The sequence below is a fragment of the Planococcus citri genome, chromosome 5 (genome assembly GCF_950023065.1).
Source record: "Planococcus citri chromosome 5, ihPlaCitr1.1, whole genome shotgun sequence".
Lineage (NCBI taxonomy): Eukaryota > Metazoa > Arthropoda > Insecta > Hemiptera > Pseudococcidae > Planococcus > Planococcus citri.
This window is the reverse complement of record NC_088681.1, coordinates 35990062-36002427: the sequence shown is the minus strand read 5'-3', so window position 1 is coordinate 36002427 and position 12366 is coordinate 35990062. Positions and strand designations below refer to the sequence as shown.

Genomic DNA, 12366 nt, shown 5'->3' with positions numbered 1-12366 from the left:
CAGAACAGTAAAAATGCGAAGTGATTTGTTCATGAACGGAACGGAACAAAACGATCGTTTCGGTCACCAGCCCTGATAAACACCATTTTAAATAATAAATAATATGAATATTATGTTATGTATTTGAAAAGAATAACAACGAATAAAATTTTCACATTCTATAAAATTTATGAATTCAGCAAAGTGTAATTCGCATTTGCACTAGTTTTCAAAATTTGATAAAATTTACCACCTGTATAAGGTACAAAATATTACCGTGGTTTTTTCCAACAGCTAATGAAACCAAAAAATAACGACAAATAACCATACCTACTAATATTAAGTAATTTTAAAAAGGGAATAGAAAACATATCTAACAATGTAAGTAAATAATAATACAAAAATTACTAAAAAAAATCCGATTCCAAATATATCAATGATGAATGAAAAATAACAAAATATCACATCATGTTGCAATTATTTGGTTCCATATCTGTAGGTAACGAGTTGAAAAAATTACTATTCATGGGAACCGATGGCAACGATTCCGAAAAGTCTTTAGGCGGTTGCCCTAATTCCGTCATCTCTTGGAGTAAAGCCAGCAACTCCATGAATCGTTTCTGTTTGATATCTTCAGGATCTGTATCATTTTCATTCTCGAACAAAATACATATTCTATCAATTATTTTATACTGCTTGTCGTAGCGATCACCTTCTTCAGCGCTAATTTTACTTCTATTTTCTTGAAGCCACGACGGGTACTTATCTCTAACAGCAACCAAACTCGGGTACAGGACTTCTTTACTCATGATCATTTGGAACATTTGTTCCATAACCGGGAAAACGCCATCGTTTTTGAAATCTCCGAAGTCTACATTGTTTAAAAATTGATCGGGTCCCATGGAATCTTTAATTTCTTCGATATTTTCAACGAGTGATTTAACAGCTTCTGAAACAGCATCACCTCCTTCATCCGGGGCCGCTATGTTCTTATCATCTGGTTTGGTTGCTTCGTTCTGAAACTCTTGCAACAAATCAGTCATTTTGTTTGCGAAATCACTTTCATCTACATCGTTCAGTAATAAATCTTTAAATTTTTGTTCGAAATTTTCAGCTGGATCTACTTTCTTTGCTGCAGGCTTTTTGACAACTGTTTCAGTAGCTTCTGATGAAGTTGTTGGACATTTGTCAAAATCTTCAAGAGCACTTTGTAACAATTCGTTTAGTTCGTCGGTTTCAGTCTGAGATGTTTCTTTACTTTCTGCCATTTGAGATATTATATGAAAATTTTCAATTATCAGGTTTCTAATGAAGGAGAAATTTTAAACGTTATAGTTACGAATCGATTGAATTTTACACATCAACTTTGAATTTTACCGAATGTATCACATATGAAGAACAATTATTCACAAACTTCAATTAAATCCATTTCATCATTAGTTTTCCATTTCAAATTTAGTATTAGTTTCACTTTCCAGTATAAAATTTTCTATGAAGATCAGCTGTAATCAGTAAAAGAATCGAATTCGAATAGAAATGAAATGAAATGAGATTCATAGATGTAAGAAACAACTGGATTTTAGTGCTTGAGCATTGTAATGAACGCACTCTACAGATATACTGTAGCTTCATGGCTGTTGAATTAGTTGCAGATCTTAACGTTGAAGGCAGTGGATTCAATCGATTTTTCAATGCAATTATTTAATTTTTAGAAAGGAAGATAAATTCTTTATAGCAATTCAATAATGTAAACAAATTATTTGATTCACAAAGGATTTTTGCTGAATTAGATATTATTATCAACTCGAGTTTGGGATTCTCTTCAATCTTCTATTCAAGAGGGAGGATTACAACTTTAGTTCAAGCGGAAGAAGCTCCTCTGCAATTTTAGTGGAGTTTGCGTTTGCCTTTGAAATTTGAAAAGAGCCCATTTTTTGAATTTGGCACATTCTAGATTGGGAGAATAAATTTTGTTATTAAAAAATTTACAAAAATTGAACATGCTTGCATACATTTTTTTTCAGTACCTACCTAAATATTTTCTGAATTTATCCACCATACTTCAGAGTTGGCGCGATTCCAGGAGCTTGAGAATCGGATTCCAAATAGATTCGCCAGATATAGGAATCCGAATCCGAATCGTAATTTTCGATTCCGATTCCTTTCGCGACTCCGATTCAGATTCCACTCACGACTCATCTTAGGATCCTCTCACAACTCCAACCAGATTCCTCTCACGACTCCAGCCAGATTCCCATCACAACTCCTTAAATTTCATAAAAATGAAGCATTGAAGATGAAATGAACATTCTAACAAACATTAGTAAATAAATATAAAGGCTCGCCGGTGTTATTTTTTTGTAGGAGTGGGGGGTGAGGCGTGGGGAGGGGGCAATTCTAAATTTTTCGTACATTATTGTGTAATATGTCGAATAATATGTTTTCGAAATCGTAGAATCCGAATTTGGAGTAATTTTTTTTGTAGGAGTGGAGGGTGAGGCGTGGGGAAAGGGAAAATTTCAAATTTCTCCTACATTATCCTTATCGTGTTATATGTCGAATAATATATTTTCGAGGTCGTAGAATTCGAATCCAGAGTCATTTTTTATGGTGAAGGTGGAAGGTGAGTCGTAGGTTCGCATGGGTGGGGCCCTCTCCCCAAACGGTGATACTTGAATAGCACTCGACCCTAAAAACTAGCTCAAGATTCGAATTCTGCGACCTTGAACACATATCAACCAACATGTTACACAATATTATAGGCAAAATTTGAAATTTCTCCTCTCCTCTTGCCTCGCCTCATACCCCTGCGAAAAAATAACCCCAGATTCGAATTGTACGACCTCAAAAACATATCAATCGACATATTACACATTAATATAGGCAAAATTTGTAATTTACTCTCTCTCCCCTTGACTCACCTCCCACCCCTACAAAAAAAAAATATCTCCAGATTCGAGTTCTACGACCTAGAAAATATATTATTCGACATATAACACGATAATGTAGGAGAAATTTGAAATTTTCCCTTTCCCCACGCCTCACCCCCCACTCCTACAAAAAAAATTACTCCAAATTCGGATTCTACGATTTCGAAAACATATTATTCGACATATTACACAATAATGTAGGAAAAATTCAAAATTTTCCCTCTCCCCACGCCTCACTCCCTACTCCTACAAAAAAAATAACTGCAGATTCAGATTCTACGACCTTGAAAACATATCAATCGACATATTACACAATAATGTACGAAAAATTTAGAATTGCCCCCTCCCCATGCCTCACCCCCCACTCCTACAAAAAAAATAACTCCAGATTTGGATTCTACGACCTCGAAAACATGTTATTCGACATATTGCGCATCGATCAGGGTCGAATCCTAATAATACCAATTAATTTGTAGATTTTCTGACTTACCCCAAAGTGGGGTAAGTCAGAACAAGTTACATTTTATTCGATTGTGCGAAAGCTACTGCGACAATCGCGCTGAAATTTTCACCATAGGTTAAGAACCCTTATGGGAACCTATATACCAAATTTCAGCCATATTGGTTCATTAGTACGAGAGTAACAGCTGATCAAAGTTGAAATTGTGAAAAAACGTTCTGACTTCCCCCGGTGCACCTTATGTAAAATTTTCAACTCACCATGTTATTAGTAAAACAATGGTAAATTCTAAATTCATCATTCAGATTCACTTTCACAACCACTTTTCAGCGCCAACCGGCAAAAATTAGATAAAAGAATATTTATGAAAATTACACTTTTTTGTATTTGTGCTTTTCAATTGAATTTGGGTGATTTCGTTCATTGTGAGAGTCTAGAGAATCGTAATGATGAGGAGTCGTGAGAATCGTAATGACTAATGAGGAGTCGCGAGAATTGTAATATCGGAGTCGAGAGAATCGAAATATCGGAGTCGCGAGAATCAAATTACCGGAATCGCGAATCATATTACATTTGCGATTCCTGCTTGAAAAGAGTCAGATTTCACATTTTTCGATTCATCTGTCAGGTGAATCGAAAATGGAATCCGATTCCGGAATCGGATTCATGCGATTCTCACGACTCCTTAAAAAAATCGGAATCGCGCCATCTCTGCCATACTTCCCTGTTTCGATCCTAACTTATTTATCTATCATGAGCTCAACGATCATTCATTGGTGAAAATTTCAAATGAATCAACCTGAAATTTCAAAATTTTCTTGAAAAATGTAAGTAGTTACTTACATTAGATTTTTCAGCAATAGATTCTGATAAAATTTTCTTTGTGACTCCATTTCAATGTTTTGAATTTTTTATGGGAATTTATAAAATATTTTATTATTTTTATTCTTATACCTTTCTGATCATTCTTTAATTTTCAATTTAATATTTTTTCATTCATTGAAAGCTGAAAAGCATCAAACCTTCGATTCGAATATTCTACTATTTTTTTAAAAAATTGCACAAACCAACTTTTTTTTAGGTTATTAAAAAAATTTGATTTTTAAACTTATCAAAATGATCAATGAAATAAGTAGTTTTAGAAGCGATCAGCGTTATCGTTGTTTTTAACCATAGTAAATCAAACAGAATAAAATTTGGCAAAGTATATTTTGGCGATTGTTTTAGTTTAAGAATGCATAGGGCAACGATCTACGCTGCTACGCTCTGTCAAATGTGTAATTTCCTTGATTGACACTTCACGGTTGACACGCGTAACGAAATTAATTTAATCATAAGAAAATGAAGCCGAATACATTTATGCGAGCAAAGGTAATATTTTTTTTGGCCTTTAATTCGCGAAAAACGTACTGTGCGGTTCTTTAATGAACACATTTTCTCGTGAAAAGCTCATTTTGTGATGTTTTTCATTGACACTTGGCACTCTGCTTACCCTATCCGTCGTTTGCTTACTGGCAAGAATTTGGAAACTTCAGGCGCCGCGCCGATTTATTCCGAGGGGAAGGGTTAAATAACCGTAAAGGGGGTTTCCTCTCTGTTCGCTGCGCTGCTGCGAAAGTACCCTCGTTCTCACTTCTCACGTACGAGATCTCCCTCATTTCATCTTTTCATTGGCCCAAAGGATGTGCACACACAGATATACACTTACATTAACGCACATTCGACTCATACAAACACACGCTTGCCACTGTAGGCAAACGAAATTATTTGAATGCGATCAGCCTCTTCTGTGTTCTTATTCCTCTCTATTTTATATGTGTCCCTGTGTGTGTATTCGTTATATACGTAGGTATCCTTTGCGTTTGCGCTGTTACAATTTTGTGAGTAGTCATTTACCAAACGTAATACCTAATTTTGGCATTTTAACGAAGTTATACTAGCAGCGAGTCTCTCTCTCAGTCTCAGTATACTAGAATTTCGTTCAACTATAGGAATACTCGTATATAAATTCATTTTTTGTATCAAATGCCAATTCTTCGGTTACCTATAGTGACCTGGTTCACGAGGTCAACTGTAAAAACGTAGCTATTCGGTGTTTTTAAAAATTTTTTCCAGCCGTGTAATTAAAACAGAAAAAAAGACCTATCGATTTAGATACAAAAGTTGGTGGTTACAAAACGCACCAGAGTGTGATTTTCCACCACCGCAAGCACGAGGAGTGTACGAGAGGCATGTCATGTACATATACTATGCTGTCATTTCTAATATAAATCGTTTATAATATATACGTGGAACGAGCAGGGACGAATTTCACCTATTAAATGCTTAATTAGTCTTGAATGTGAACGATATCCAGCCAATCTTTTCCTATTTGTAAATCATACTATATTATTAACGTTTCAGTTGCTTTGTTTCAAATTCCTCCCACATATTTGTACATTACTAGTTTACTACTATTAATCGGATTAGAATTTAAACCGTAACCAAAGCGGTATTACTAATCGAATTGCATTCTGTATAAATTATTTTTAATGGTACGAGTATTTTTCCTTTCATCTTTCCTACATTTGAATGCCAGTAAATTTAATTGATCACATTATTGATGCAACAAGCTACAGATAACATGTTTCGTTGGATATCTTGTTCACAGGTTTATATTATGTGCCCTAGTGCCCAAGTAGGCAAACGTGAGGGAGGTTTTGATATACCTATGGCAAAGTTATGAGATGGAAGTGGGACAGGGATGATAAATGATAAGGTCACTTTAAAAATTATGCATGAATATGCATTTTTTCATGAAAACAATGGAAATAAAATAAATTTTTGTCAACAGATGCGCACATTATTTTGCAAAAATAGGTGCATGAGAAAAACATTGTAAGTACTACGTACTCGTATATATTGTGATATTTTTGTTCCTAATGCCGAATGATAGGCAATTTTAGATGCATTTGAGTTACGAGGATAGACAGAAATAAAATGGAAACAATAGAGATAAGATGATAGATATTTGAAAGCTATTCTGAGTTAATTCTATTTATATCAAACCAAGTGAATTGCTCAATGTATTTCTTTAAAATTTTTCAAAGAGAATTTAAAACTTATCCATGTACAAATCAATCAAAAAGCCGATGTGAACTTTCGGAGAGCCAAAAATTTGAGTTGGTACTTAAAATAAAATAAAATCAACAATTCAACAAGTCACACCTAAGGAAGGGAAAGGAATCAATTTTTATGAATATTCAGCCTTCTGTCTCAAAAGAGGTGAGCTAAGTATGAATCTGGAAAAAGAAACCGGCAATTTGAGGACATTTTTAAAGCATATTTCTGCTTCAACAAAACTTATTTTCAACACAACTTTACAGTGTCTTTTTTCCAGAAAATGAAACTAGGTATGAGTTTTATTTTTATTTAAAAAATCCCATTCAACACAGATCAACATTTCCCCCCAACTGCCAATACCTTTTAGCTGGCCATTGAACCTTTTACTGATGGCACGTAATAGATTTTCATTGCTGCCAATGAACGAATCTTCTGTGGAAAATTTTGAATTCTTTTAATGAAAATTGAAGCTAAATGAAGAAAAGTTTAGGTACCTAGACCTACCTATATCGTATTCACCGAAAAAATCTAGGTAGGTAGTACCAACCTTTGATTTTTGTACTCCATGCAATTTTTAAATTTTGGATTGCGACAAATTTTTTGTGCTTAAAAATAAGGTTCATTCAAAACTTTTTTCTATCAATACTCGTATAGTGAATTAAAAAAAAATCAACTAAATTTGTTCAGCAGAATACATAGAAGTGGAGATGAACTCGCAAGGGAAACGGATGGAACCGATCGGGCCTGAAGGTGAACAAACCTAATCAGATCAATTTTTTGATTTGATTAGATGGGGTCACATCAAATTGTCTCCAGCGAATTTGGATCTGATCTGATTTGATCTGATCAGATCCAATCTTCTTCAGCTGAATTTGGATAAAAATACAAATAGTCCTCCAATTTCAAGAAGGTTTGAGTAAGGAGGAGAGAGAGAGCGAAAAAACTGTAAATATCAATGATCATACAATTTCAAGCTACACGTCTTATGGTTTATGGTACAACCTTATTCAAACAAAATTTTGTCATCCCTTTTCATCAAATTCCATAATTTCATCAAGAGCTTGAATTCGGAACATTAATTTGGAAAACGATTTTAATGTGCGTTTTGGGGGGGGGGAGAGGAGGAAATTTTAACTAAGTAAGCTGGATTTCAGCATCGGTTTTAACGGTTTTAAAATTTTTGTGATTTGAGAAGCTTGTTCAAATGAAGAGTGATATTCCAAAACTCGCTTTGTCCATTCTTATCAAAGTTGGGTTTTCAGCAGTACCTGGTAGATGAAGTATTAACTCACATTCCTACATCATCGACCTACCAAAATGAGGTGTTAAATTCACCTAAATAGCCAATTCACTAAAAATTTAAAAAAAAATAATGTTCAAAAACGCGCTTTGTCCATTTTTATTGAAATTTTTTTCAGCAGTATTTAGTGGATGAAGTGTATACCTAAACTCCTACATCATAAATCCGCCCAAATAAAGTGCTGAACTCGCCTAAAAAGCCAATTTACTCGTTTAAAGGGAAACTGTTTTTCCTCTTTCCTGAAAAGGTGTGAAAATGGACAAAGCGAGTTTTGGAATATCACTCTTCAAATGATTAAAGAGGCAGAAATTAGGCTTGTATAGAACATGTAGACTGGTAAATCCCTCAAAGTCAAATGTGAGTTTTAATGGAGATTTTACTGGGTTAGAAACTTAATTTAAAAACCGTCAAAACGTGGTTTATCAATTTCGGACTATCCTAACCACTTTCAAATTCTTAAAGCAGAATAAGTCATACCTACGATCGATGTGAGTATTTTTATAATACCATTATTGAATAAATTTGAATTGAATTGCTTCTTATTCTCCTCTGTCCCTCCCTAACAACTTGAACATTTGCCAATTTTGGTTGAAGTTTAATCCCCACTCAAATTTCAATAATCTGCAATCAAAATAAACCTAAAATACCGGGTGTTCTGAAACAGGGTGAAATATTTTGCCTGGTAGTAGTAGCAACTCAATCTACGTGAGTGTAAGTTGGGTTGCCAACCCTAAAAACTGAAGGGGCAAAATAATGGGATGCTTCAAGTCGATTTTTCGAGGTAGGTACCCAGTTCGATTTAAATATTACTGATGAACAGGATCTGATCATGCCATGTTGCAGGATTTTGGAAGGAGCATAATAAAGGTTCATTCGTTTTCAATTTTAGCTTATCTTAAAAATTAAAGCAGCAATGATTGATTAAAATCTAAAATGTTAAAAATACTGTTGCAGGCACCTATAATTTTATAAATCTTGGGCAAATGAAGATGACCTTTTTTGTGGAAACTTCTAAGTTTTACAAATCAGGATGCTTTTTTCATTTTTTGCCTATGTTTAAGACCGAAGCATCATTTAAGGATAGGAACTTTGAAATTGTAATAACCATCAACTCCTTGAATTTTGAATACAGGCAAAATATAAACATCCCTTTTTGTATATATATAGTGTTCAAAGTTCTGCAAGTTGAGTTGTATTAATTTTGCTTTAACTCAAAAGTGAAGGCGCTCAAATTTTTTGCAAATTTCAAAATGTGAAATTTGAACTTGATACCTTAGTTTTACATTTTTCGAGTACCTTAGTCTTGCATTTTTATTTCAAGCTTAGGCAAATAACGAAACATAACTTAATCTCTAGAGCTTTGAATAATCTACAAAAAAAAGCCTCGTTCATAAACTGCCTACGTCAATTATTACATAAATGCCTGCTATATACTTCCCAGCTTTTTTAAAATTTTAAGTCAATCGTAGCTCATTCTATTTTGAAGATAACATAAAATGGAGAAGAAACTTTTCTTATGCTCTTTCTCAAAAGTCCTGCAACACATCACAATCAAATTCTCAGCCCATAACTTTGCCCCTTCGTTTTTTATGGTCGGCAACCCAACTTACACTTACGTTGATCGGGTTGCTGCACCAGACAAAATATTTGAACACTGGTTTGGGAACACTCAGCAATGGCCGAATTTCTGCACATTTTTTGGTATGATAATCACCGAGATGTTCACCTGGAATTCTCAAAATTTAACAATGGGAGAGGTTTTTATAACCCACTGTGTTCGTTGATTTGCATCTTTTGAAAAATTTGAAAAAGTGGAAAATGAGTTTTAGGTATTGGTTTATATTTTATAGTCTTTAGAAAATAAATTTTGAATTTTTACCTTTTTCATTGTTCAACTTTTAAAATTGGAAATTTATTTTCTAAAGGTTGTAAAATCATACAATAAAACTAACGAAGGCTTCGGTTTTGATATGGCTCTTTTCTTATCCTTTTTTTTTGGTACAAATTTTCGCAATTAGGTAATTGTAATTACTCGAGAAGGTACTTGAGTAATTACATTCGTAACTACGACGTCCTCTGCCTCATGTTAGGCCTCACCAACGTATGAAAATTTCAAAAAAATCAGCTCATTCTTGCTAGAGAACATTCGAGCCAAAGAATTTTTCAACTTTCAGACCGAAAGTAATAGTGTGCTACGCACACTAAATTTCTACAGCACGATGTGTACTCGTACTATATAGTTCGAGACGCGTCTCTACAGTATATATATTCCGTTGTGTTGTAAAATATTTCATCGATTTCTATCGTACACACACACAGTGCCACACAGACTCATATACATTCGACCACGTATATACTTCGGCTGTTTACTTTATCGTCGACGTTAAACCGCATACCATTTACGAATAATCAACGCGCGTATAATCGTCAAAACAAAAATTTACATCGAATACGTATAAATAATATACTTACACAATATGGTATATGGGTATCTTACATACATACCTACATACTGTGTGTACTACAGCTCATAATACAGAATACCTAGTATCTCTACTTGGTCCTTTTTACCCCGCTACGAGCGCCTCGTCATCCCCGAATAATCGTCTAGATGATGCTATTAATACTTCAAATAGTCTGTGTATTGTCTTCTCTGTATTTAAATCATCACGTAAGTACATATTATTTTTTCCCTCCAAGCATTGTGTCATATTATGAACCGTCATCATAAGTCAAGTACCTATCTACCCAGAACGAGAACGCTAAAAGGGCCACCTACCTACACTCTCAATACAACCAGCAACAGATTCGACTTCATAGCACATAATTATGCTACAAAAACGACACGTCTGTCTATAGTGTATAGTACAGTATTAGATGTAGGAGTTCAGTACACCTTGGAGGTGCTGCTACACAGACATGGCAGAAGAGAGCTCACTCCACTCCACCAATAGGTACCTAACTATGAAGACCAAAGAGCCACGCAAGCTATCCTTCTACGAGCTTGTTTATTTTTCATTAACTCGTAGCAAAAAAATAAATAAAAGCCGAGAAAAGCTCTCCGGCCGCCTCAGCTACCACTCGAATGTTGCAATTGAAACTTATTATTAAAAATTCACCGAAACAAAATTATCTACGATAAAAATATAGCAATTAATTTTTGTCTTAATTAATTTTTCATTTCGATATTAAGTGGAAAAATTAAAAACTTCGTTTTCAATCTGCGTCGCGCGCTTTTTAATATTTTTATTTAACGTAAATTAACGTTAATTACGCAGCTTAAACAATTTTAATTACATCTTGTACTGTATTATACTGGGCTACGTGTATATAAATCGTCTCTTCAGTAGGTAGGTATATATAAGGTGGTTGGTTGTGTTTCTTTTGACAAATTTTCAAATCAAAATTTTCTCCAGCGGAGAGGTCGACCTTTTTTATTTTTAGAACTTACCAGGGATGTAAAATTCTCAAATCGAGGATGAAGGTGATGATTAGCCTGACATATTCTTTTTCGAAAACAAACTATTCTTATCAACTTCCCAAATTTTAACCATGCACAAAATCCATTTCAGACACTTGATGTTTTTACATTGTTTTCCAAAATTCATTTAAGATTGTACTTATGTACATGTACCTATAAAAAAAGCAGGTGAGCAAACATAATTGGCCCATTAGCCATAAATTTCTTGCAGTCACATTTGTCAATGACTCATCGTGTTCACTTATCTTCCCCTTTTATAAATGTAACGCTGCAGTCATGTTTCTCAATTTCAAAAAATCAACCTTTACCTACCCCTTGTCTCATCTTTTCAAAATTAAACGAACGAATTCAATAAAAAAATAATTTTTATAATATAACAATTATTTTTTATATTTACCTACTTATTTGAATTTCGAAAAAACTTATTTTAGAAAATGTTTATCATTAAATTCAGTACCGGTGCCAGGATTTTTCCTTGGAGGGGGATAATTGAGTCAGAACCAAACAATTTTGCCGTCTCATTTTTGGGTGGGGGGGGGGGGTAAAATTAAGCTTCTCGGAGAGCAGAAATCAAATAAATACAGTGGCATAGTCAGAATTTCCTCAAGGAGAAGGCAAAACCAGATTTTTAGGCATGAAAAATCGAAATTAGGAGTCATTTTCTGGAAACATATCTTGATGTGTGGTGATTATATTATGAAAATGAAGGCAAAATTACTGCTCGAGCGAAGCGAGAGTGAAAATTTTCAGAAAAAATGGGTCTGAACAACAAAAAAAAAACGTTCACTTTATTTGCATGTTTTATTTCAAATTTTCGTTCGCAAGGGAGGTCAATTGCCCCCTTCACTCCCTGGTCACGCCACTGAATAAATATGTCATTTATTTATTTAATTTTCAAAAAGGAGGGACCTCAGTGACTGAAATTTGTCTGCAAAGTATTATTATTCAAAGTAAATCGTGTACAAATATACCTATAATGTGGGCTTGAGAAGAAAAAAAAGGCTTCTTGTTCTCGAAAAAGATGAAAAAAAATGAACATCGGTTTGTAATCGGCATCCATCTCAGTGAAACAAGAGCGCAAAAATGCTTGGAAAATTCCCACTTTATATGTAGC

At 34.2% G+C, this 12366-nt stretch overlaps 1 protein-coding gene across 1 annotated transcript; it reads right to left on the bottom strand.

Annotated features, from left to right (window-relative positions):
- Window positions 1-104: 104 nt before the first annotated feature.
- Window positions 105-1512, bottom strand: Pex19 (peroxin 19). The gene has a single exon (XM_065365467.1). It carries the CDS (start codon window positions 1245-1247, stop codon window positions 441-443), a length of 807 nt encoding a protein of 268 aa, XP_065221539.1. The 5' UTR covers window positions 1248-1512; the 3' UTR covers window positions 105-440.
- Between the last annotated feature and the right edge of the window lie 10854 nt (window positions 1513-12366).